The sequence below is a fragment of the Stenella coeruleoalba genome, assembly GCF_951394435.1.
Source record: "Stenella coeruleoalba genome assembly, chromosome: 15".
Lineage (NCBI taxonomy): Eukaryota > Metazoa > Chordata > Mammalia > Artiodactyla > Delphinidae > Stenella > Stenella coeruleoalba.
The window spans coordinates 87,209,629-87,235,418 of NC_137161.1; the positions used below are offsets into that span (position 1 = coordinate 87,209,629).

Below are 25,790 nucleotides of genomic sequence, written 5' to 3' on the forward strand. Positions count from 1 at the left end.
ATTGCCCTTTGTCCTCTAGCTGGGAAACCCCAGCAGGTCAGGGCAGCATCCAGTGACAGTCCCAGGTCACAGCGGCTCCCTGTCTAGCACCTGCTTGCCCCCTGTGACGGGGAGCTCGCCACCACAGGGTCCAGCTGCAGGAAAGAGCTGGCTCTGGACTGGAAGACTGTCTCCACTCCTGCAAGTGGGCACAGAAGCCACCCTGTCCCCCTGCCAGGCCCACCTTCCCTCCTGCCAGGCCCTGTCTGGACAAGCCCTGCGCCTGCGGCCGGGTGGGCGGGGTCACTTCACTTGTCTGGTGTCAGTGTTTCTGGCTGTCTGTCCGATGCCCACAGACAGGTTTCCCCGAGAATGTGGAGGGGAGCAGCCCAATAACTGGGGTGCCCACAAGAGGTACTCTTCTGTAATGACTTGGGTCACATGCTCAAAGTGGAAAACGGGAACAGATCGGGACACCAAGAACCACGAGGGGTCTCAGGCCCAAGGAGCAGCCCGTGCGCACAGGCCGCAGGCGGGGAGACTCCTGGAGGGAGTTGCCCCACCCGCAGGGCCACCTCGGGCACCGTGCCCCTTACCCAGCCTCCGCCGCCTCTGCCGTGAATCCGGGAGATTCACATGCCCGCCGGCAAGAGAGGGCGGATGGGAAAGTCCTTTCAAAGCCCAGAAATGCGACGGGCGTTACTGCTGCGCTCCGGGCGGGGGTGGGGGCCACCGGCCGGCCTGCCCGGCTGCACCTCGGGCAGATCTCAGTTTCCCCGTCTGTAAAGAGGCCTTGACCGCACTGCTCCAGGAGGGTGGGGTGGCGCAGGCTTTGAAAAGAAAGTCAGTCTTGAAGCCTCCCGCGGACCCCTGGGAGGGAGGGAGGCGAGTGGCGGGCGGGGCCTTGGGCGTGGTCTATAGGGGGCGGGGCCTGTTCGAGGCGGGAGCCTTCCCCTGGCCTGGTGGGGCCTGGGCCGGCCCTGGCTCGGGAGCGGGGCCTTTCCGGGGCGGAGCCTGGCCAGGAGGAGTGGGACCTGATGGGGCGGGGCCTTGTGTGGCGGGGGCGTGGCAGGGAGGAGCGGCGCCTGGGGGGCGGGGCCTTGCGGTGGCGGAGGCGCGGCCCTGCCGGGGGCAGGGGCTGGCGGGCTGACTCCCGCCGCGCTCAAGCCGGCTCGTAGTCCTCCCGGCGCTCTGGGGCGGGCTCCTCGTCTGCCCCGGGCTCGGGCCGGGCCGCAGCCCCCGGGCGCGCTTTCGGAGCGCCGGCGCCGGCCGGGCGGACGCCGCTGCCCTCATGGCGGCCATCACAGCGCTGCAGCAGTGGTGCCGGCAGCAGTGCGAGGGCTACCGGGACGTGAGCATCACCAACATGACCACGTCGTTCCGCGACGGCCTGGCCTTCTGCGCCATCCTGCACCGCCACCGGCCCGACCTCATGTGAGTGCGCCCGCTCCCCGCGCGCCGGCCTCCGGCGGGGAAACTGAGGCCGGGCTGCTCGGACGGGGGGCGGGGCAATGGGCCGCGGTCAGAACTCCCGGCCCGGGCCTGGTGGGACGCTCCGGGGCCGAGCGGAGCCGGACCCTGCAGGCACGCCCGCCCCGTGGCCCCTGCAGGGCCTCAGTTTGCCCGGCCACCAAGTGGAGCTGGGCCGGAGCCAGGACGTCCGGCCGCCCCCGCTGGCTTAGTCAGTCCATGACTCAGGCCCGCGTCCTGGGCTCCGGCCACAGCCAGCCCTCCCCGTCGGTCTCCCTGGGAAAGGGCCAGCATATTCTGGGCCCTCTGAGATCCCCACTGTCCTGGGACCTCCTGCCAGATCAGGGGCTGGGGGGCACGCGGGTCTTACTGTGTGGTACTTACTGGCCGTCCCCCAGCCTGTTCCGGCACCTTTAAGAATGCAGCCCAGGGTCACTGTGGGGGAGGGGCCAATGCAGAGCAGGAAGCTTGAGACACCCACCCCCCAGGTCCTCTTGGCCGGGCCTCCTTACCCTAGGGTGATGGGGCATAAGATGGGAGCCTTGGGAGGTGGGGAGGGGAGGGGGCTAGGTCGTCTCCCCCCGGAGGGTCTAGGGGTCGAGGCTGGGAGCTTGGCCCTGCCTTGTTGCCAGATCTTGTCCCCGCCCTGGACCCGCTCCGTCTGTTATTCACTCAGCAAACGCTCTTTGGCTGTGACTGGGACCCGGCTTGCTGGGACAGCTCTGTGCTGTGAGGCCCTGGCACCCCTGCCTCGTGAGAATTCACAATGAGTAAAGCTGCCAGGGAGGGTGCCTGGGCTGGGCGGATGGACGCTCAGGAAGGGTGTCCTTGGAAGACGCCTCCTGGAAAAAGCATGCTGTTTGTTAAATGTTAAAAGTGTTCCCCTGAGAAGTCCTGGCTGGAACCAGGGGTGGGTGGGGCGTGTTTGCCAGGGAGGGCTTTGGCTGGGAGCAGCCAGAGGCAGCACCTTCTCAATGCTGCCCTTGGGCCTCTTGCTGTACAGACGGGGAAACTGAGGCCCAGAGAGGAGACAGCCTTGTTCAGGACACAGAGCATGTCCGGCAGAGCCAGGGCTGGCACATGGGGCTCCTCCCCTGCACCCAGATGTCCGCTGTACCCCCAGGGACTGTCCCCAAGCACCGCCCTCTACGGGGAAGCTAGTCTTAAGAAAGAGGCCTGCAGGGTTTTCCTCCTCCCGCCTGGGGTTGTGAAATGTGTGTGGGGAGCCCTCTCTGCTCCCTGCCTCGATTTGCCTCAGCTGCCCTCAGAGCCAGATGTCGGGGCAGCGTGCGCTTCCCCTCTGGACACCCGAAGCTGAGCTTTGATTGTGGGGGGCCGGGGCGCGGGGTCATGGAGACTGGGAGACTGGGAGACGGACTGGCAGCGGAGCCTGGGGCAGGCAGGGTCCCCGGGAGGCTGGCTGGTGGCTGACCCCAGGCAGCCCGCACCGGGTCAGCGGGAGAAGCCTGCCGTGGGCGGGAAGGAGGGTGCTGCCCTCCGCCAGGCCAGCACCTCGGGACGCCGCGCGGGTGTAAGTGGAGATTTGGGGCCTTTCCGAGCCCTGGGAGCTTCCATCTGTTCCCAGCTGTGCTGGGGTTAGAGGCGTGTGTGTGTGTGTGTGTGTGTGTGTGTGTGTGTGTGCGCGCACCTGTCCCAGCATGCACTGCCCGCGGGTGATCACAGGCACGCACATGTGGGTGTGTCCACATGTTGGCACAAGCTGGTGTCTTACAGCAGTTCACATAACCATTATTGAGTGCCTGCTGTATACGCAGCACTGTGTGCTGTACCAGGTGGCCTTGGCCCCTGCCTCAGGGAGTGACGCTTTGGGTACAGACAGCAAACAGATGAAGGAACAGAAGCTCCAGGCAGCTCCCGAGGTGGTGAAGGCTGGGCAGGGAAGACTCGGGAGGAGGCGGCCGCACCCTCGCACACGGCGGTAGTTACCGCACTCACTGCCGGCTTGGCCATTGGTCACCTGCCCCCACTGGACTTTCGGCTCCAGAGGGTGGGGATGTCTGCCTGCTTTGTTCACTGCTGTGTCCCCGGTGCCTGGATGACGTCTGGCTCGTGACAAGTGCTCGGTAGTTGACAGCACGCAGTCGGAGGTCTGTGGATAAGGGAGGTCTGCTTGGGGCCCAGCAAGTACGGCCGCTGCTGCAGGTGAGGGCTCTGCAGGTGCCTGGGAGCGGCAGGCAAGGGGAGGAGGAGGCCACGGGGGTGGACATGGAGGCACGTGGCCACAGTCAGGGAAGGCCACCAGAGGCTGGGAGGGACAAGGAACACAGTCTGCCCCTGAGCTTCCGCAGGGAGCCTGGCCCTGCTCACACCTTGATGTCAGACTTCTGGTCTCCAGGCTGGGAGGGACAGAATAAACGTCTGTTATTCTAAGGCGCCCAGTTTGCAGAGAACCAGTCAGGCTCCCATACGTGGCGGGGCCCAGAAGGGGCTCCTCAGATACTGGCTGATCGAATCCCGCGCGTGTGGGCCCGTGTCACGGGCCTGGGTCTATGCCTTAGCTGCCCCTCCGCCACCTCTGGTCCCGGCGATGCCTCTGGGCAAGTTGGTGGCTGGGGGAGGGGTGGTCGCACCGAGAAGCCTGAGCCACCCCACCGGCCCCCAGTGCTGCGCGGGGGGAGGAAACACGCAGGAACCTTGTGGGGTGGCCGTGCTCCCGGGGGAGCCCCCGAGCTCAGACCCGGCGACACTCACCCCCACCCCCCCATCCTGTGAAGACCCTCCGGCAGCAGGAAAGTGGACATCCTGTCTCCCTGTCTCCTAGCTTCGCCACCAGGAAGTCCTTCCCTTTCTCTGCTCCTGTGAGCCTGTTTCCTCCTGGCCCCCAGTGGAGGGGAGCGGCCGTGAAAGGAGGAGCTGGGCGCTGAGCCCGCCGGGTGGGAGCTCCAGCTGCCTGGCTGTCCTCCTGCTGGCTCTGTCCACTGGGATCTGCGAGTTCACCTGCGCCCTGCAGTGGTCGCCCCCCCTGCCCCACACCACCGGGGACAGGGACAGGTGTGCGGGTCTCAGGCTCACCCAGGGATCCGCCCGGCCCATCCCCACCCCTGGCCGGCCCGCCAGGCCCACCCCATAGCTGTAGGGGCCCACCCCATAGCTGTAGGGGCCCACCCCATAGCTGTACGTTTCTCAGATGGGCCTGGAGGTGCCCACCCGCCCGCAGGGTCTGTTTCCCCAGTGACGCCACATCCGCCTGAGCAGCCCAGCAGCCAGGTGAGAGCAGGAACCGCTCAAAACAAACACAGCCTTCCTGCTCCCGGCGGTAAACCTGTGGGGCTGGAGAGTTCCTTCCCCTCTAGCCAGACCAGGAGGGACTGAAGCTCCAGGAGGCGGGGAGGGCGGGAGGAGGGTGGGCAGGCCAGACGCCAGGGCCAGGGCCGCAGCCCTTCCCAGAGGCAGGGGCTGGGCTTCCTTCTCCAGGGCCGTTGGGGCGGGAGGGGTGCTGGAGCCCGGCCCTCTGTGGGAGCCGCGGAGGGGTCGGGGCTTAGGAAGTGGGTTCTGTGTAAACTCGCTGGGCCTCCCCCACTCCTCAGTCCCGTGGGGGGTGACCTGACCTTTCCCTGCAGCTCTGGGGCCCCCGCCAGGCTGGGCCACAAGTTGGGGGTGGCTCCCTGGCAGCTCTTGGAGACACACCCGTCGTGGGAGACTCACCCCCGGAGGCCCGCACCCAGAAGCTGCTTTCTGGGCCAGAGCAGAGGGGGCTGGGCCCCGGGTACAGGCTGGCCTCCCCCCGACGCTGGCTTCGTGGCCAGCAGGAAGCCGCCTGGGGACAGAGGCCTCTGTTCTTGGCCTGAGGGCCTGTGGCTGCGAAGGGGCTCGGGCCCGGCGCCCCCATGACTCCCCCTTAGGCCACGGCAGGAGCCCCGGGCTGACCCCTCCTGGCTGGGCCCTGGGGTCGGGGTCGGGGTCTGCGCCAGCCTGAGGAAGGCCTACAGCAGGGGGGCCCTTTCCTCCCCGCCTCGCCTCGGGTACCTCCTCCGTCCACTCCTCCCTGGCTCTGTCCTCCCTCTCCCCTGGCCTCTTGCAGGGTGTCTGCCTTGGTGTCTCTGTCCCTGAGCCCCGCCTCCCCCCCCCCCCCCCCGCCGCCCTCGCACTTCTGCCCTGTGGGCTCTCCCGTCTCATCTCTGGGCACTTTGGTACCCATGTCTCCCTCCATCTGTATTTCAGTCTCTCTGTCTGTCTGTCTGTCTCTCACTCTCCCTCTCTGCTCCCCTTCCCGGTGGGATTAACTCCAGATGTGCTGGGGATGCCCGGAAAAGAGGCTGGGCTTCTGTCATCTCCCCCCGCACCCCACTCCGCCCCCAGTCCCAGCACCCACCCCCATGTAGTTGCATTTAGTTCCAGGAAATAAACAGCGTGAGGTCAGCTCTCCAGGAATTTGGAAGGGGGTACACATTCCCAAGAGCCCCCGAGGCGTTGGGGGCAGGAGGAGGTCAGCAGCCCTGGTCAGCTGTGGCCGGCGGGAAGCAGGCCGGGAGGGGCCGTGCGTGCCTCGGGCTCTGTCAGCCAGGCCCGGCGCCGGCCAGGGCAGGGCGCACAGACCCAGTGAGCTCATTCATTAGGCCGGTGCCGAAAGGGTAAACAAATGGCCCCGCCGGCCCCCCACTCAGCAAGCCCTGGACAGACTACCTCCTCAGCAGCGTTCCGAGTGCCAGCTGTGTGCCTGGCCCCAGGCAGGTACCGTGGGGTCGGGGCAGAGCACGCCTGATTGTAAATACAGGAGTTCACCTAAAAAAATGATCTACCTGGGGCAGGTGCCCGGGGTCCCCGCCCGCCGGTGCGCAGCTTCTCGGATGAAGGTGCTGACGCAGTTTGATCCCGCAAGGCCTTAAACGCAAGCCGGCCACCTCCCTGAGGTCAGCCCGAGGTGTCAGCCCGCGAGGCCTGCTGATCACGGTCCTGCAAATGGGCATCTGAGACGACAGAAGGAGTCTTCCACCCGTTCCGTCCAGGAGCCCAGGGCGGGTGTCAGCAGGGCTGGTTCCTTCTGGGGCCTCCGCCCTGGGTGTGCAGACGCTGCCTCCTCCCCAGGCCTCTGCCTCGTCCTCTCTCTCTGCGCATCTCTGCGTCCAAATTTCCCCTGTGTGTGAGGACACCAGTCATTTTGGATTAGGGCCCCCCAGTGGCCCACTTTAACTTGATCCTGTAAAGTCCCTGTTTCCCAATAAGGTCATGTCCTGAGGTCGTGGGGGTTAGGACTCCATCGGGCCTCTTTTGGGGGACACTTCAGCCCATCCCACCGGGGGGTCGCCTGCTGGCGGAAACCTGGTCCTGTGGACTTCCTGACGGGGACGGGCGGGCCCCTCCTTGGCGCTCAGAAGGGATTTGCCAGGCAGCTCTGACCCCTCGCCCGTCTCCTCTGGCCTCAGAGCTCCGGCCTCGGGAGATGGGCAGGGCCACTCTGGGCACAGGGAGCAGCGAGCCAAGGCCCCGGGGCGCGCGCAGGGAGCTCAGGCTGGGAGGGGCGTGGTAGTCCTGGGACCGGCCAGGGCAGCCCGGCCCAGCCGTGGCGCCTTGCGGGTCCTGGGAGGTGGCTTGGCTTTGGTGCTGAGGGTGGTGTTCCTTGAACTTGAGTGGAAGGGCAGTTCTGCACCCTCTGGCCATCGTGCCTGTGACCCTGCTCGGGGGGCTGGCACCGCGTCGTGGGTGCCCCAGTTTACACTGAGCCCTGAGGCCCTCACTCTGGGTCTGCAGGCGGAGAGGGCGCTGGGGGCAGCTGGCTGCCCCAGATCGCAAGATCTTGCGGCCCCCGGGGGGACCGAGGCCACCGCGGGGGGCAGAGGGCTTCCTTCTCCTGCTTGTTTGGAGACAAAACAGACCTTGTTATCCTGCCCTCCAGCGCCGGCATCTTGCTGAGGACACGGCCGTTGCGGTCAGTGACCCTGGGCAGGTCTGGAGAAGAGATTGAGCTTTCAAAGGGGTGGTGGGGGAGGGAGGGAGAGGCGCTCCCGAGACCCCAGTCGCTGAGGAGGGAGGGGCCTGCACGGCTGAGAGCCCCCGGGGCGGCGGACGGAGCCCAGCCACTCCACGTGCCCATGGCCGTCGCTGGGTGTCGGGCTGCCACGCCCACCCGCCCACTCCTCCGGTCATTTGTCCCCCGCAGACGGGTCTGTCCGCCGTCCTGTCCCGGGCACAAAGCACCCTCTGTTCTCCTGGGGTGGTCTCACATCTGGAACACGTTACCTGGGAGGTGGTCCAGGCGGAAACTGGGAGGTTTCCCGAAGAGCTGGGCAGGTTGATGGACAGCAGCTGGAGGCCGATGGGGCCCCTGAGGTGGGAGGTGGGCAAACCGCAGCCCCTGTCCTCCTCCCACCCCCAATGTGTGGCCAAGGGCCAGCCGCTGCCCCAGCCTCAGTTTGCTCATCTGTGTAATAGGCCTCCCGGGGGTGTCGCAGGGTCAGGGAGGTGGGGTCAGTGCATGGTCAGGGCTGGGAGCCAGGCCATCCTAGGCCAGGTGGCCGCAAGGTCTCCCCTCCCCCCTCTGCCTGCCACCTGCCCGGCCTTGAGCCAGCGCCCTCGAGTTCACCACGAGAAGCTGTGGTCACCCTCGTAAGACGGGGCCCCTGAGGCCCCAAGGGAGGAGGGGGCCCGCCCGGGCCAGACAGCACGGCCGGGATGAGTCGGGATGCGGCCCCCCTGCCCCGCCCCCAGCTCTCTCCTGTCTCACGAGGCTTCCGGAACAAGCCAGCTGACCCCAAAGCGGCAAGGCTGCCGCCCAGCACATGAACAGACAGATCTGTATCTCACCAGCCCACCCGAAGGCGTTCGGAGGCCGAGCCGGCCGCCTGCTGGGGTCTGGCTGTGTTTTCCGGTCAGAGCGTCCTCCCGGGTGTGCTGTGCGGGGCGTGTGTGTGGAGTGCCGGGACCGGCCTGGAGCTGGCGCTGGGCTTCTCCTTTCGGAACGATCGCTGTGCTCCTGGCCTCTCCGGGGAGGCCTACCATTCTGGCCGGGCCGGGGGCCCCTGCACCCCTACGGCCAAGCGTGTGTGGGAGGCACCGGGGGCTCTAATATTCTCAGCCTTGAGGGTCTGCCCCCTCGGGAGGACGGCTGGGCACCTGGTGGGCACGTTCGACCCCCAAACGCCTGGACGCTGGGGCCGAGGCCCTGCTCTGGTCCTGTTTCCCCACCGTGTGGCCTCAGGCAAGTCACGGAGCCTCTCTGTGCCACATCGCCTCATCTGCGAGAGGCGGGCATTGACGGCGCCCGCGGGTGCGAGTCGGTATCTTTAAGGAGCTGAGCACAGCAGCGCTTCATGTAAATAAAGCAAGTAGTGGGAACCAGGAAGTGGAACGAGGGCCCGGCTCGCCCTGACCAGTGGGCAGCGTGGAGCTCCGCCCACAGGAGCCCCTCAACCCCAGGACGTCGGCCTCCCGTGACCCACCAGGCCCGTGAGCTGCCCAGGGGGAAGCAGCCCAGCCTGAGCTGGCCACCCAGGGCCTGCTTCCAGCTACACCTAACTGGGCGGCGCAGAGGTGGGGCTCGGCCTCTGCAGGGCGAGGGGTGGAGTCTGCAGCTGGGGGCCTGTGGGGGCCGTTGGGGTCCAGGTCTCGGGAGGTGCTGGACGGCATCCCCGGGCCCAGAGCAGGGCGAGAACCTGAGGCCTGGTGCCCAGCCCTACCCTCCTCTTTGTCGTTGTGTGACCTCGTACCTTCACAGCTCCACCCCTGGCCTCGGTTTCCCCCTTTGGGCAAGATGACCTCTGAGGCCCTTGTGGCCCCTCCCTTCTTGGACCCTGAGCTACTTTGAACACTTGTATTTTAATTTTCCAGAAACTTCGATGCCCTCAGGAAGGAAAACGTTTACGAGAACAACAAACTGGTGAGTGCCTTCTCAGCCCGGTTTGCGCCGTCCCCAGCCCGTGTCCCAGGGACCCGAGTGGGCACAACCTCCCCCGGGGTAGCCGCGGAGTCACTGCTGCCCACAGGTGGGCAGGGGGAGGCCGGGCACTCGCCGCCGGGCTCTACAGCCTGTCCCGAGCTGGGCAACCCCAGCTCCCCAGAATAGCCCCAGATCTCGTAGCCAGGCCTCCTGCTCCCTCTTTCTCTCGGTGGGGAGGGGAGGGGAGGGCCGGACCCTCCTTCCCACCCAAGGCAGAGCAGGCTCAGAGGTGGCTCTGCGGCAGGGCCCCCGGGTGGGTCCTGAGATGGACCCGCTCTCAGGCTGGCTGGGTTCAAGTCCTAGTCGGCCCCTGCTTCCCTGCAAAATGAGCTCCATGACCCCACGGGGCTGATGCCCAGAAACTTGGCCCGTGTTCTCTGCGCTTCCGTTGTGGTCCCTGCTGGGGTGCAGCCGTGAGCAGGATGCCCACCCCCGTCAGGTCTGCGAGTCTGGGGGCAGCACCCGCCACGCTGACGAGTGGAAGTTCAATTTAACTTAACTGAGATGAAATAAAATGACACATTCAGTTCCGCAGCTGCACTGGCCGCGTTTCAGGCACTCGCTAGCCACGCGTGGATGGCTCAGAGTAGGATGCGTCCACCGTGACAGGGTCGTCGGACCACGCTGAGCACGGCTAGCGTGTGGGCAGGAACGGGAGCCGCAGGGAAGAGGTGGGGTGGGGGCGTGGTGAGGGGCAGGGACGCTGGGTGAAGACAAGGAGAGGGGGCTGCAGGGGTGAAGCCTCTGGGGCTAGAGGGCACCAAGCTTGTGGGTGCGGCAGGAGCAGAGGGGCAGGTGGCTGGGGTGGAGGCTGGGACAGAGGGTGGATGGGCGGCGGGGAGGCTGGGACAGAGAGAGGAGGCTGGGGTGTGGGGGGACCTGGCTTCTTCTCTGAAGGCTGCTGTGCTATAGGAGCGCTCCGGTTCCACAGGCTCTGTGCAGAGAGCAGGGTGGGGTTAGGGGGCCGGCGCTGGCAGCCGGAGTGGCCAGCTTCTGGGTATATTGCGTTGGCCGAAAAGTTCGTTCAGGTTTTACTATAAGATCCTACAGAAAAACCCAAACGCACTTTTTGGCCAAGTCAATATTTTGAAGGAGTCAGAGGCAATAGGAGGGCTTTGATCCTAGTGTGGCGGGGTGGTCACTGCTGGGGCCTGCGGGTCTGGGAGCTCAAGGGCCTCGTCTTAGACGCACAAAGATTGAGGTGGGGGTCGTGGTAGTTTAGGGGAGGGCTAGAGTGTGAAGGCAGGAGCCCTGCTGGGCTGGCAGGGCAGGGGAGGGGAGGGAGGGGACGGGGGAGGGAGGGGGGGAGAGGAGGGGAGGGGAGGAGGGGAGGGGAGGGAGGGGAGGGAGGGAGAGGAGGGGGAGGGGGAGGGAGGGAGGGAGGGGAGGGGGAGGAGCCTCCACAGGCCACTGCAGAGTCGGGGCAGAGGAATCAGCTGTGGCGGGGGCGGGGAAGAAGCAGCAGCAGAGATCTGCATCCTCCCCAGGGCGGGGAGCCCACCCCCGCCCCCACCCCACCCCCTGCCCAGTGAGTGTCCCTCGCCGGGCTTTGTCTCCTAGGACACAGGTGTCCCCCTGGGCTGGGGAAGGCCCCTCCCATGGAGAAAGCTGCCCCCTGACCCGTGAGGTCGTGTCGGCCGGGGCCGTACAGATTTACGGGTGTGGGGGCCACTGAGGGGGTCTCCACGGTGACCTGGGGCCGAAGTCCCAGAGCAAATAGCCCGAGCTGGGCAAGGCCCCCTCAGGACCGGGCCGTGGCCTCAGCTGCTGTTACCGAGGACCCACCGGGATGGGCCCCAGAGCTCCTTCAGTCCTGTGATTGGGCTGTACTCTCCGTGGTACAGACGGGTAAACCGAGGCCAGGGAGGCCACGCGGGCCGAGCAGAACTCGAACCTTGAACCCAGGCCTTTCTGGGCTCCAAGTGGCTCTGTTGCCTCGGGCCCCTCCCACCTTCCCTCCGGGGGTGGGGTGGGAGCTGGTGGCCTGGCCGAGGTGGGGAGGGGCCTCCCAGCCCACCCGCTGACCACGCCCCCCCAGGCCTTCCGCGTGGCTGAGGAGCAGCTGGGCATCCCGGCCTTGCTGGACGCCGAGGACATGGTGGCCCTGAAGGTGCCCGACCGGCTGAGCATCCTGACCTACGTGTCCCAGTACTACAACTACTTCCACGGGCGCTCCCCCAGTGAGTCCTGCATGGCCCTCCCTCTGGGTCCGCGCCCGGCCCCCCAGCCCGCACCCAGCACTGCCCCGGGTGCCGGGCGCCGCCACCTCCTCCACGTCCTGCTGCAGGTGAAAAGCTGCAGGTGAAAAGCGGGGTCCAGGCCCCAGGCCTCCCATTGCCCCCTGGAGCAGGCTCAGCCGGCCGCCTCCCTGCCCGCTGGGCAGACAGCCAGCTCCCCGCCTTTCCCTCTCTGTGCGCACAGCTCTTGCCTCGGGTGGCGGGTGGCGTGGCTGACCCGTGTGGGCTCCCAGGCCCTGCCACAGGGGCCCCCACGTGGTGCTGACGGTCAGCTGGCCCTGGCGGGGTGTGGCTGAGAGCAGGCCGGGCAGGGGAGGGGCCGGCCTGGCTTCATCATTCCAGCCACTTTGTGTACCAGCAGCTGAGCGCCAGCCCCCCGCCCCGGCCCAACACGCCTCACCCGGGCTTAGAAATCCCCGGAATTGCTCTGGGCACACGGCCAGCCTGCCTTAGAGCCCTACTTGGTGGAGAAACAAAGTGCCTTTTCCCTGACCTCCGATCAGGGCTCTCGGAGGGGAGGGGAGGGGAGGGGAGGAGGTGGGGCAGGCCAGGCCCCTGCTGGGAATGGATGCTCGCTGGGGCCACCCCTCCCCCTCCCCGGCCCCCAGAGAGCAGGGGCCGCCCATCCCCACCCCCTGCTCCAGGTCCCAGGCTGGGCACTGGCGCCTCCAGGGAACCTGGACCAGGGGTGGCCCCCGAGTCTGTCAGAGCCAGCCTGCGGGGCCGGGGCCCCTGACCCTGTATGTTTCGTGCCAGTTGGGGGCATGGCCGGCGTGAAGAGGCCCCTGTCGGACGCCAGTGAGGAACCGTCTGGAAAGAAGGCCCCGTCCCAACCTGCCAGGCCTTCGCCCACCCCAGCCCGGGGGCAGCCGCTGTCTCCGGTCAGCACAAACCCCACCGTCCAGCGGAAGGCTGTAAGCGCCCTGGCCCGCCCTCCCTCTGGTTCTTGGGTTTTCCACCAGCTTCTACTGAGTGGGGCTCTTGGGCCTGAGTGTGTCCCTAACCCACAGTGCCCAGGGTGGGGTGGGGTCCCCTCGGGTCCCAGACACAGCCTCAGCTGCCCCCAGGACTGGCTCCCCAAGTGGTGGTCAGGATATGATCCCCGTTGTACAGACGGGTAAACCGAGGCCAGGGAGGCCCCGAAGGCCAAGTAGGGCCCCGAGCGGGTGTCTTGCCTAGGCCACCCCCCACCCCGTAGGGCCAGGAGAGCATGTGGGCGTGTCTTTCACTCCCAGGCCAGCCCTGCAAAGTGAGGTACGGTTGCCCCACTTTTCAGAGGTGGAGATGGGACAGGGTGATGACTTGGGGCGGGGCACTGGGGATTGGGTAGGATTTCTGCACCTTGGGGTGGGAATAGGAGGTACCAGAATCTGTCTCCTGGCCCCCGGAAACCCCCAAAGTCAGCCCCCAGCCCCCTGCCCTTGGGCCAGGCTGGAGACCCTGCACGCAGAGTCCGGCGGCCTGGGCACGGGCCTCCTCTGGGACCAACGCTCTCCGGTGTGTACGGTGGAATCTGACGGGTGGCTGTGAGGAGGGAAGGTGGGGCAGGCCTGGCAATGGCTCCCCCCGGCAGGGCCAGGCTGCGGTCGGCTCCGTCAGCAGCACCTGTGGCGTCTGCGGGCAGCACGTGCACCTCGTGCAGCGGCACCTGGCAGACGGGAGGCTGTACCACCGGAGCTGCTTCAGGTGGGCCCGTGTGTGCGTGCGCGCTGATGGGCTGAGCAGCCCTGCTGAGGGCCCCGGGGAGCCTGGGACAAGAGGTGTTCGTTGAGTGAGCTGCCACCCGCACGAGGGCACCCGGGATCCGCGTGTGCCTGCCCTGGGGAGGCGGGAGGGAACACGCCTGTGGCTGGAGCCCCTCCGGTTTCCCCGCCCACCCCAGGTGTAAGCAGTGCTCCAACACGCTGCACTCGGGGACCTACAAGGCCACAGCAGAGCCCGGCGTCTTCGTCTGCTCCAGCCACGACCCTGGAACCGCCTCTGCTGGCCCCACGTTGCCGGGCTTGGCCCCCCGGCGGCCTGGAGCCCTGTCCATGGACTCCAAGACCCCTGGCTCCCCGAAGAAGGCCCAGGAGGCGAGCGGGCAGAGAGACGCAGGACCAAAGGCCAGGCTGCCCGCGTGGGAGCCCGCGGTGGGCAGCCCGACTGCCAAAGGTTACCCGCCGGCTGCAGCTGACCCTCCGGCCACCGCCTGCTCCCACGTCCATGCGGGGAGCCCAGCCGGGGCCAGGCTCTCGGTGGGCCCCATGGGTGGCAAGGCCAGCACTCACGTGACCAACAGCTCTCCGACGGGGTGGTCGTCGCCGGCAGGCAGCCCTCGTTGCGCCGTGACCCCGAGTGCCCGGGACTCTCGCCCGGCCACACCACAAGGCCGGGTAACCCCCCGAGGGGCAGCCCCTCAGACCAAGCTCAGCTCAGGGCCAGCATCTCCGGTCCCAGCGAGCGCCCCGGCCTGGACCCCATCGTCCTCCAGGACGCAGCAGGCCCGGGAGAGGTTCTTCCAGACGCCTGGAGCCGCCCCCCGCGCTGGCCCGGCTGGCGGGGCCCCAGCTGTGGCGGACGCTCCTTCCAGGGACGGCAGCAGGGAACAGGCGCTGAGCCTCCTCCGGAAGGCCCTCCACGAGCTGGGGGCAGCTGGCGCTCAGGCGCCCGGCAGGTGGGTGGAGAAGGAGGGGCAGGGGGTGCGAGCCCGGAGGCCAGAGGGGCTGGGGCGGCCGGGGAGGGCTTCTGGGCTCTGGCCCTGCGGGGCTGTGTGACGGCGGGGCTGCCTGTGCCCTGCCACAGTGTCCTCATCTGGGAAATGTGGCGACGTAGACAAGGGAGCAGAGTGCCAGGTGGCCGGCAGGACGGGGACGCGGCTGTACACTGTAGAGCCGGCCTGACGTGCTTGGGGGCACGGGTGCAGTGACGCTGCCGCCCGGGGCCTGGCCACACCCAGTCCTACGTGAGGACACATTTCACAGATGAGGAAACTGAGGCTGGGGGTGGGCCGAGCCCCCCAGGTGGGGCTGCCCAGGGCCTCGTGCCTTCTGCACAATGGACACGGAGCTGACGGGGTGACGGGGTGAAGGCGGGTCGCCGTGCTGCTGTCCTGGGGCTGCCGGACACAGCACCGAGCCGGGGTGGCTGGAACAGCGGACCTTATTCCTTCACAGAGCTGGAGGCCCAAAGTCGGAGCTCCAGGTGTGGGCAGGCCCGCGGGGGCTCCCTCTGCCTCTTCCAGCTCCTGGGGGCACCCGCGGCCCTCGACTCGCGTCTCCTCTGTCTTCACGGCCTCCTCTCTGTGCGTCTGTCCTCTCCTTTTCGTGCTTGTTTCCGGTGTCAGGGCCTCCCTAGTCCAGGGTGACCTCGTCCTAACTTGATTTTACCTGCCAAGAGCCTGCTTCCAGATCAGGTCACACCCTGAGCTTCCGGGGGGCGGGAATCTGGGGGACACCACTGGCCCTGCTACAGTCGCCCAGCACGTTTCCACGCCGGGCTGGCGACAGGGCTGCGCCCGCTGCCTCGTGCTACCTGTCCTGTGGGGGGCCTCCCGGCGAGGAGCTGCTGATGCTGTGACCCCCGCCGGGCCAGCGGGTGGTGCCAGGGGCTCCCAGGGAGGGCACAGGGCGGGGGACAGCGGGCCCGCCTGCCACCCCAGCGCTGAGGGCTCTCCGAGGCTGTCGGGAGTGAGGGTGTGTAAGGACTCTGCCGGGAGTGCTCCCTGGGGCGCATCTGGCCCAGCTCCCCCTGGGAGCCCAGCCCCTCCTGGGAGCCCAGCCCCTCCTGGGAGCTCAGCCTGGGATGGGGGAGGAGCAGGGGGAGAGAACTTGGTCGCATAAGGGGCCCGGGGCACCCGGAGGAGCTGCCCTGGCTCGCGGAGGTGCCCGGGGGCCCTGTCGACAGCCTTACTTCCTGCACGTGTGCACGTGGGGGGACGCAGGGTGGCCGTGTGCGGGCCTCCTGGATGTGGCTCAGGATGGAGCTAGGCCTCCGTGCTGAAGGCCCAGCTGCTCCTGGGCAGGCGGGTGGGTGGAGGAGGGAGGCCCCGGGGGGCAGACCCCACAGCAGCGCCCTGGGCGCGGTGGGTCTGGGGGGGTGTTAATGTCAGCCGATACTGGGCTTGAACAGGAGGGTGACGTCTGCCTACGGCCCGTCTCATCCCTCGGGAGGGGAGGGTGGGCACTGGGGAGCAGCTGCCAGGGGAGGCCGAGGGGCTTCTGCCTGGGGGTCGTGGGGGGGCTTCCGGATGCAGCCATGCCCGACACCTGCGCCCTCACCCACAGGCCCTCCCTCGCCACCGGCCCTGCGCCCAACTCCCATCCCAGGTCCGAAGGGCCAGGAGCAAGTCCAGCAGCCACGCGGCCACAGTCGGCGTCTCCGCAGGCCCTTAGCCCCGCCGCGAGGAGCGCGCCGCCGGCCCCCCGGAGCGCAGGCAGCATCTCGCGGGTGTCGGCGCCGCCCCAGGCGGGCAGGAAAGCCTCGGCTGCACCCTCAGGGGCCGTCGGGGCGGGTGCCGGCTCCAGGCTGAAGCTGGAGGCCCCGCGGGCCGAGGGTAAGGGCCCCCACGTCACGGGCGGAGCTGGGGTCACCGCACCCAGGCTGTCGCCGTGCGTCGCGGCCGCTCTGCTCCCCGGCCTGCGGTTTGCTGTCGCACAGTCTGGCTCCCGGGGTCCCGCCTGGGGATGCGTCACCCTGTGTCACCATCACCCGCCTGCCGGACGCCCCGTGGCCCGGCCCCTGCCGCGCCGCTGTTCCCTGGTGACGGCGCCCGGTAGGGGTGGGGCCGGTGCCCACGCGTGCTGCCCTCCCGCTTTGCCGCACTCTGTGGAGCCCCCCCTCTCCTGCGGGGTTTGCCGCCGCTGTCCGTGTGCGTCTGTCGTCACTGCCCTGTCCTGGCGACGGTGGCCCTGTGCTCTGAAGGCCCTGAAGCCCCCCGACTGCCCTGGCCTTGGGCCCTGGGCTGTTTTGGACACTTTCTGAGGAGCTGCGGAGTTGGTCCTTTCTGGGCGCTGGGGTGCCTCTTAGGGGCACCCGTGGTGTCACTGAGCTGGCAGCATGCAGCCCGCAAGGTGTTCTTCCCACCCTTTCCCGTGGCTGAGCCTCCAGCCTGGAGGCCACTCTCCCCTGCGCCAAGGCCTGCAGGTCGCCACCGCCCCACACGCAGCTGGTCTGCATCGCTGGGGCTCACCGCCGTACCCTTGCCTGTTTGGCAGCAGGGGACGCTGGGGCCCAGAGAGGGACAGTGAATTGAATCCCCCAGGCACACACAGCACGGGGGGAGTCCTGTCCCCAGCTCAGCCAGTGGCTCCTTCCCGGGTACCTGAGGGGGGGATGGCAGCAGGAAGAAGGGGTGGGGGAGGTGCAGCCTTTCCCAGCAGAGCACCCCCCCTCACCCCCACCCAGGCCCGAGTGCCAGCCCCCAGGAGGGCCAGGAGGACGGGCCGGCAGGATGGAGGGCCCGCCTGAAGCCCGTGGAGAAGAAAAGCCCCGCTGAGAGGTGAGCGGTGGGTGGTCTGCTGGGCGCTGGGCCTATGCCCGTGCCGTGGGTTCGTACACACAGGAGCCTGTGTCCGGGGCAAGCACAGGGCCTGGCACACAGTAGGCGCTTCACACGTGCTTGCAGGTGAGCGACAGCACACACACACACACCCCCACCAACTGACATCCACAGCAGGGCTGTGTGCACGTCTCGCCGTGCGTGTCAGCTGGAGAAGCAGAAACCAGCTCGTGCCGGCCTGAGTGACCCAGGCCAAGCGCCCTCGTGTAACTGGACTTGCAAGTCAGGGAGGGTCCATCAGGACCCTCGGTATCCTTGCTCTGAACCAGTCTGGAGGCCCTGGGGAATGCGAGCACGTTCGCTGCTGTGCGCCCACCAGGCCTGGCCCCGGTGCTGGGCTGGGACCCCCATTCGCTGTGGGGAGGGGACAGCCCCCCCAGAAAGCTCAGTTAGGATGGAGAGGAGAGAAGGCCACTGCAGCCTTCCGTGGATGAGGTCACAGCCGTGGGGTCACACAGGCGACTGAGCCCATGTTGGTCCGGGTCCGCTGTGCGTGGCGGCTGCCCTGTGTGCCCCGCGGGGGTCCGTCACGCATGCTCGGGGTCCCAGGTGGGGGTGGGGCCGGTGCCCATGTGTGCGTCGGCTGTGGGTACCTGAACACGTGCTCACCCTGTGATGTAGGCGCATCTGTCAACATGCACCTGTGCTCCAGGAGGTGGGAGAGTCGGGGACATGAGCCCGAGGGGCACCACGAGGCCCCGCCTTCGGGCCGGCATGCGTCCCCCGGGCTTGTCTGTGCCGGGGTGCTGGGCGGCCTGTCCGCCCTCCCCTGACCTCTTGCCTTCCATTCAGGGCTCTGGAGCTGAAGGAGCCTCAGGTCCTGGGAGAGCCGAGGGCGGGTCATGCACCCCAGAAGGTCTCTGGGAGCTCCGAGGGGGGCGTCCGCATCACCCTGACCCCTGTGCGAGTGGACAGGACACCAGGCCCGGCCGGGGCCAGCCTCCTAGGTAATGCCAGACAGAAGCCCCCCGGCCGTCCCCAGCCAGACAGCCCGGGTCTAGGTGGTCCTCTCCTTGGGGGCAGTGGCCCTGCTTGGCCAGGGGAGCTGGTGGTCCTGGCGGGTGGGTGTGCATGTGTAAGGCGTGTGTGCGTGCCTGTTCTTAGCACTCAGCCGTCCTTGCACAGGTCACCAGCCTACTGGGCTCGTTTCCCCGTGTGCTGTTGAGGGTCAGGATTCTGCCCCTTCCCCCGCCCGTGGACGTGACCCCTCCCGTCGGGCAGGATGTGGCTGTGAGGGCTGACCCCCGTGTTGGTGCCCCTCTGGGGGGGCCCAGCTCAGGGAAGCAGTGGGGGGAGGGCGCCGGGCCTGCTGACCTGACATGTGACTCTGTCCCCCACCCGTGGGCAGCTGCATCCCCCTCCCCCTTCCAGTCCCCATCCCACCGCAGGAAGCTGGCGGTCCCTGCCAGCCTAGACGTTTCTGGCAGCTGGCTTCAGCCAGAGCCCTCGGGGAAGGAAGCCCCTGCCTGGAGCCGGAAGAAGGAGGAGAAAGCCCCTCCCCAGGGCGAACCAGGTCAGCCCAGGCATGCCGCCCAGTTCCTGCTTGGGGTACAGATGAAGGGGGCTCCTCTAGGAGGATGTGCCCGGCGGGGATTTGGAGGACGTATAGGAGCCCATGAGGCCTAGAATGGAGGGAAGACGAGCCTGGGGGCGAGCAGCCTCGCACACCTGGAGGAGGCTGCGCCCCGGGCCCTTTCAGGGTGGGCAGAGGCCTCACCTGCCTCCTGGTGCCCGAGTCCGCAGACACTCGGCGACGATGGCACGTTTGCTGGGGGGAAGGGTGGCCGGGGTGGCGGCAGGGTGTCCAATGCTGCTGACCTGGAGGAGGGCAGGGGCCCAGGTGGGCACAGGGACTTCGGGGACGGGGCCTGGGTCTGTCTGTGGGCTCTCGCCCTTTGGACACCAGCCGGGGCTGCCCAGGGGCCTGCCGGGTGCAGCAGGGAAGCCGGGGTGGAGGGGCTGTCTCGGGAGGATGGGGCTGGGTGGGGGGTCTGGCCCCCTTCCAGACCACGCCTGGGTCACGTTGGGCCCGGTGCCTGAAGAGGCCTGTCCTGCCCCTTCTCCAGTGAGGCCCTCGGGCCCGGCCGGCATCCCTGTTCCGCCTGGCGAGTCAGTGCCCTCCCCGGTCAGGGTGAGTAGGCTAGGGTGCGGGTGGGTGAGGGGCTCAGCCCCGGGGGCCCCCCGCCCCACCCCCTCACCACGCCCTCATCCCCAGCTGCACCCTGACTACGTGCCCCAGGAGGCGATCCAGCAGCAGGTGCAGGACATCGAGAGGCAGCTGGATGCCCTGGAGCTCCGGGGTGTGGAGCTGGAGAAGCGCCTGCGTGCGGCCGAGGAGGGTGAGCCCCTGGCGGACCCCCTCCGCAAACCCCTCTGCCAGCTCCACCCTGGGCCGGCCCCGCCCCCGCGCAGGCCCGCCCGCCCCGTGCCCAGCCAGCCGCTCTCCGCAGACGCCTCGGAGGACGCCCTCATGGTGGACTGGTTCCGGCTCATCCACGAGAAGCAGCTGCTGCTGAGGCTGGAGTCTGAGCTGATGTACAAGTGAGTGGTTCCCCTGAGGCCTCCGGAAAGCGCTCCTCCCCGCATGGGCCTGTCTGGCGCGGGGAGGCCAGTGGCCGGGCCGGGCTCACATCCGTGTCACCTCGGCAGGGCCAGGGACCAGCGCCTGGAGGAGCAGCAGCTGGACATCGAGGGGGAGCTGCGCCGGCTGATGGCCAAGCCGGGTGCGTCCCCCGCACCCAGCGTGGAGCCCAGGCCGGCGGAGGTGGGAGGGAGTGTGAGGGGGGCTCAGTCCCAGGAGGCGGGTACGGGTGCGGCTTTCCAAGGCCCTCTCACGGGTGGCTGCCAGGAGGAGGCGATCACGGCACACTCTCTCGAGCCGCGGTGGAGTTTCAGCTCCTCCACTTCCTGGCTGTGTGTCCTTGGCTGAGTCACTCAACCTCTCTGTGCTTGGGTTTCATCGCTGCAAAGTGGGGGCAGTTCTAGCGCCGCCTCCTTCAGCTGTTGTGAGGACTGAGTTAATGTGTGCAGGGGGCGGGTAGCGAGTGCCCAGTCTCTGATACGGCTGTTCGTTTACTCACTCATTCATTCATTCACTCACTTATTCATACATTCACTTATTCATTCAACCGGCGTTGCCAAGAGCCCACCATAGGCCCCAAGACCCCACCCCCTCCTCCAGTGGAGGAGCCTGACCCTTGGGGAGTGGGGTCACTGTGTCCCTGAGCAGGGTGGGGACAGCAGGGCTCCGGCTGATGCCAGCTGTCCCTGCAGAGGCTCTGAAGTCCCCCCAGGATCGGCAGCGGGAGCAGGACCTGCTGAACCAGTACGTGAACACCGTCAATGACCGCAGTGACATCATCGACCTCCTGGATGAGGACCGGCTCAGGTGAGGGTGGAGCCCAGGGGAGGGCAGGGCCTTGGGGCCCAGGGGAGGGCGGAGCCTGGGGGAGGGCAGGGCCTTGGGGCCCAGGGGAGGGCGGAGCCCGGGGGAGGGCAGGGCCTTGGGGCCCAGGGGAGGGCGGAGCCCATCGGGAGGGGGGTTCCCGCCACGTACACCTTGCAGGTGGGGCCAGAGGCCGAGGGCAGGCCCTGCCCGGCAGTCTGTCTTCGAGTTTCTCCCCGATGAGGCCTCTTGTGCACCCAGGCCCCTCCTGTCCCCAGGCCACTGCTGAGAGGCTGGGCCCCGAGGGGGCAGGCACCTGCCCTGGGAGGGGAGAGGGTGGTGCCAGTGTGTGGCTTATGGGCGGGTGAGAGGGCAGGTGCCCCGGTGTTGGGTGGGCTCAGGCCCACCGCGGGCGTGGTCCTCACGGCCCGTTCTCTTTCAGGGAGCAGCAGGAGGACGAGATGCTGCAGAACATGATCCGGAAGATGGGTGACTGGGTGGCGTGGGAGGTCGGGGCTGGGCTGGACCCCGGGGGAGTTGGGCCTCCTGTAGGAGTGGGTGCTGGGACCCACATGGCAGGCTCACCCTAAGGGAGTGAGTTCCCCATCGCTTGAGGGATCCAAGAAGCACGGATGGCCCTGTGGTCAGGGTGAGGGGACTGCTTTGCTCTCCAGCCGTGCCCAGCCCAGTGGACACTCTAAGGGCAGGCGCACGGTGGTTCCCCCGGGGAGGACAGAGGGTTGGGCTCTGCTGGGGCCCGGGAGGCTCTGTGGGTGGCAGGGAAGGCCGCAGGGCACTGGCCATCAGGTGGGCGAGTGACCCATCTGTGTCTGTCCCCCAGACCTGCAGAGGAGTGGTGGGGAGCAGAGGAAGAAGCCCAGGTTCCGCTTGTCCAGCATCTGGTCCCCGAAGAGCAGAAGCAGGACCCCCGAGTAGCTGCCTGGTGGGGCTCCAGGACCCTCACGCGGGTGGGGTAGGAACGTGGGTGGCGGGACCTGCACCGCCCTCTCTGTGGGGTCTGAGCAGCCTCAATAAAGAAACTGACCATGTGGCCTGGGTTCCCTCTCCCATGTGGTCACGTGCTCCTGGGCAGCCCAGGGGTCTTGGCCACGTTCCATTTCTGCACCAGCGTGGATGTGCCCATGGCCTTGAGAAGACGCTGACCCTCTGGGCTTGGCTCGGGCCCTCTGACACGGGCATTTTAGCCGTTCCTGACCTGGCTGCATGGACAGGCTGGACATGAGCCTTACAGGAGCTGGGACAGGGCGGGTCTGTGGAAGCTGCAGTCGGTGCTGGCCCTGCCCCCGTGTGGGGATCGCAGTCAAGATCTGTGACTTTGACCTTTAGGACGGAGGCCAGCTGGGCCCTGGGACCGAGTTCCTGGCGTCCAGCAAGGGAATGGGGCCCACCGCCCTTCCCACAGCCGTGCAGGGAAGGACTGAGGGAGCAGAGTCTCCTTGCGGCCCAGCCCTGAGTCCTCAGCAGCGCTGCCCCCCGCCCTCGGGAGACCTGCAGAGTAATCTCCCCTCCGGGCGCCGGCTTCCTCACCTGTGTGCGGCGGCTGTCGCTGTGTCTTCCTGTGCTGTCTGCACTGCAGAGCCCTTCGTGGTGGTCCCGTTGGACCCTCAGCGATGGCAAAGTGCCAGTCCTCCCCCCCGGGTGCTGGGCCGGGTCCTGACCCGGGGGGCCTGCTAGGGACAGAGCTGGGAGGTCCTGGCCGAGTGTGTTGCGCCCCAGGAGCTCTCACTACTCCTGCTTTCTTTACTGGGTGTTGGAGGGGCTCAGGTGGGGATTTTTGGAACTTGAGGTCAGGATGTGATCTGGGGCAAGGAGGGCAGCTGCCTGGCGTGGAGATGGATTCACTGTCATGGCTGTGCTGCTCGGCTGTGTGGCCTTGGGCTAGGGCCCTGCCCTCTCTGAGCCTTTGGTGACCGGTGGGTTGCTTGTTGCCTGTGAGGTTGATGGGGTCACGTGGCTGTGTCTGGACCAGCAGTGATGGTGGAGGGGCTCAGAAACTGCCTGCTGCCCTCCATCACAGTGGGCCCCCCCCGGAGGGTGGGGTGATAGAGGGAGATGGGTGGCCCTGAGTGGTCAGTGGGGCCTGGACCGTGCAGGGACTTGGCCAGGTGGGCAGCTTGGCTTCCTTCCTCAGGCGGTTCTGAGCAGAGGCCCTGGTGGGACTTGCGTGTTAGGAGGAGGGCCGTGGAGGGCGGCCTGGACCAGCCTGCCTGACCCTTTAGCTGAGACCCCGGCCCCCCCGCCACGCTGTCCTTCCAGGCATGCCCCACCTGGGACCTGCGGCAATGTGGCCTCTTCACCACCAGGGGGAAGCAGAGGGCCACTAAGGAAAGGAGCTCCATTTTACTGATCAGGAAACTGAGGCTCAGAGAGGCAAGGCAACCCCCTTGGAGTCACACAGCAGGTTAGCAGTGGCATGGGACTGGAGCACGAGGCCGCCTCCAGCACTCCCAGGGCTGCGCCCTCCACGTGGTCCTGGGAGCCCGGGTGGGCTGGGGTGTGCGAGGCATCTTAAAGACAGGGCAGGGAGGATTCCACCGACCGCGTATTGTCCAGCCCATTAGGCTGTGGGCAACTGGGGCTGGTCCTGCTGGGGACACGCACGCTGCCCTCCATCACGGCTGCTCCCTGGGACCCCAGAGGCCGCCCCGGGGGTGCTGGGTGGGCTTAGGGTAGCAGAGCCCCTTCTGGCAGTCACATCCCCAGGCCCCAAGCCGCCAGCAGGGTGTCCTTGCTGTGCACCGGGGGCCCAGCGCCTTCACGCCCCGTACAACCCTGTCACGCCAGGACAAGCACGGAGGTGTCCTCAGGGGCAGGGGAGTTCCCAGGTCGTGCAACGTCCGTTCAGCCAGGGGGCAGGGCAGGGGGGACCAGGGACCCCGACAACTGCAAGGGGGTCCACGCCCCAGAGGGGTGCCGGGCACGGCAGGGCACAGCACCGAGTGGGGGCCCAGCCGGACGCAAGCCCGTCTGCTGAGTGGTTCCTGGGGCTTTGAGAGCCCGCCTGTGCGCACAGGTGGTGCTTGATACGTATCAGGGCCTTTCCCCAGACACGGCCCAGAGGAGCCATGTTCCCATCTGAGGACGGGGTCCGGGCGGGGGTTCAGGGAGGGCCGTTCCCTGGGCAGCGCCCCTCACGCCCACACACACCCTGCAGCCCCGAGGGCCTGGGGCCTGAACTGAAGGACATTCAGGGCAGAGGCGACCCTCGGACTAAGGCCTGGCCGTGTGGAGGGTCTGGGCTGCTGGGAACTCAGGGTGGGGGGTGACCCAGCAGGGGCTCCTGGCTGCCCCGGGGAAGCTGGCCGGCTTCCCGCCGTCCCTCCACCCTGGTCTCCCACTGCTGCCTCTGCTCTGCGGCCCGCCGCGGTCCAGGAAGACGTGCCGCAGGCCCTGCCCTCGCTGCCCCTCCGCCTGGAACCCCGCCGTCCACAAGCCTGGCTCCTTAGACAGGCCTGTCCTCGGAGAGGCTCCCCTGAGCCCCGGACTGCCCGTCGCCCGGGCCGCTTGCAGCACTTGGAGGTCACCTTCGGAATTTGGGGGTTTTGTCTTTGGAGATGGATACCCCACGTCCCCCAGTCAGGGAGCTGGGCTGTGTCCCCCACTCGCGGGACGGGGCCTGGCACGCGGTGGAGCTCAGCACACTGTCCGGTGAGTGACTGAGTGAATGAATGAAACCCTGCATCTCAAGCTGTGACGCTGGACCGACCACTCGGCCGGCCTTTCCGGCCGCGAGTTTTCTCACCTGGGAAGGGGGATAGCGATGCTGCTGGGTGTCCATAGACCCCGGGGACAGAGCCTGCCTGAACCCCGGGCCGGGCGCAGACCTGCTGTGGTTGGGGCCCACCGGGGCTGGAGAAGTACGTGGGCTCAGGTGGGCAGAGCGCCCACGGGGTGTGGGAGGGCACACAGCAGGTCCCTCCCACCCCGCTTGGACCTGAGAGAGATGGGAAGGATGCGGGAAGGGGTTCAAGAGCTCCGGGGCTTTCTGGGACATCTCAAAGCTGGTGGCCCTGCCTCCCAGGCCCAGAGGGAGCTTGGCCCGCGGGATGCCGCGACCCCGTCCCCGGCCTCAGTTTCCACCTGCTGTCAACCCCGCACCTGTGCAGGGGTCTGCACAGCCTGTGGGCCCCCACCCCCAGAGCGTCAGAGAGAGGGGCTCCCTTAGGCGACCCCCATCTGACACGGCCCCTGGCCAGGAGCGGGGGATTAGCGGGCACAGGAGGCCCCAGCGGCTGTAAGTAATTGTGAGACCCCGGGGGGTGTCCCCACCTGCCTCCTTCACCCCTGCATCCCCCACTGGCTGGTCCCAGCCTCCCCCCTCAGCCAGGGCCTGGGGGGAGGCCAGGGGGTGTGCACAGGGCAGTGGTCTCGGTCTGTGACAACTGAGGCTGGCCTGGCCCTTCCCATGGATGGCACCTGAGCTCCCTGTGCCCACACTCCAGCCAACTCCCCTCCTTTCCCAGAGGAAAGGGTTGAGGCTCAGAGAGGGCAAGGGCCTTCCCTGGGTCACACAGCACAAAGGACAGATGCAGGAGGAGGAGGGGACAGCAGGGCTGTCCTTGGCTGGGTAGAGCTGGCAGAGGGGGGCCACTGGGTTGGGGATGCAGGGGTTGGCCCCCCGGGAAGCAGGGGCATGGGCGGGGCCTGGGTTTTGGTGTCATTGGCCTCCGTCTGGGAGGTGCGGGGAGCAGAGCCTGGACTCCCCCAGCGAGGGCCCCCTCCCGTTTGGGAGCTCCCCAGGGGAGGAGCCCTGTGTGGCTGAGTGCGGGCGGGAGCCACAGTCGCCCCACAAACAGAATCTCTGTGTGGTCGTATGTCTTCACATCCCAGCATCTCTCGGGGGCCCGGAAAGAAAGGGCTGCCCAGGTCTCTACGTGACACATGGAGGTGTGACCCGGCTTCCTCCCACCCACCAGGTCCCTCCTGGGCCACTGAGCCCAGGGCTGCTGTGCCTTCCTAGCCGAACCACAGAGGGCGCCCAGGGGTCGAGCTGGGCCTGTCCTGCCCTGGGAGGGACCTCCCTGCCCGTGGTGGACGCGGGGTAGGCCCAGGGGCGTGCACACGAGTGGTTGGGGGCTCATGAAGCCCCAAAGGGGGCGTTGGGGCCGTGCGGTCAGGTCACGGCATTCTGGAGCCCGCGTACCCGGAGCTGTGCAGTGGGTGGTGGACGTGAGCTCGGGGTGGTTGCATCCCCTCGGCCCAGCAGGCCCCCAACCCCCCGGGAGGGGTGCAGCCAGAGGACAGGGCTCCCAGCCCCTCCTCCTA

General features: G+C 67.8%; 1 protein-coding gene across 3 annotated transcripts; it reads left to right on the forward strand.

Moving 5' to 3' along the window:
- Positions 1 to 1,059: 1,059 nt before the first annotated feature.
- On the forward strand, positions 1,060 to 21,667 carry MICALL2 (MICAL like 2). Of its 3 annotated transcripts, none has more exons than XM_079945207.1 (17): positions 1,060 to 1,413; positions 9,235 to 9,283; positions 11,382 to 11,523; positions 12,337 to 12,494; positions 13,154 to 13,266; positions 13,463 to 14,236; positions 15,846 to 16,114; positions 16,966 to 17,059; positions 17,912 to 18,066; positions 18,468 to 18,632; positions 19,186 to 19,250; positions 19,335 to 19,458; positions 19,570 to 19,660; positions 19,769 to 19,842; positions 20,393 to 20,507; positions 20,947 to 20,993; positions 21,346 to 21,667. In XM_079945207.1, exons 1-17 carry the CDS (start codon positions 1,271 to 1,273, stop codon positions 21,438 to 21,440), a joined length of 2,673 nt encoding a protein of 890 aa, XP_079801333.1. In that variant the 5' UTR covers positions 1,060 to 1,270; the 3' UTR covers positions 21,441 to 21,667. The 3 variants fall into 3 exon arrangements, 2 of the variants coding, with proteins under 2 accessions (XP_079801333.1, XP_079801334.1); XM_079945208.1 differs by having other exon boundaries at positions 19,359 to 19,458; XR_013831615.1 differs by lacking the exon at positions 19,769 to 19,842 and having other exon boundaries at positions 21,346 to 21,429.
- The last annotated feature ends 4,123 nt before the right edge of the window (positions 21,668 to 25,790 follow it).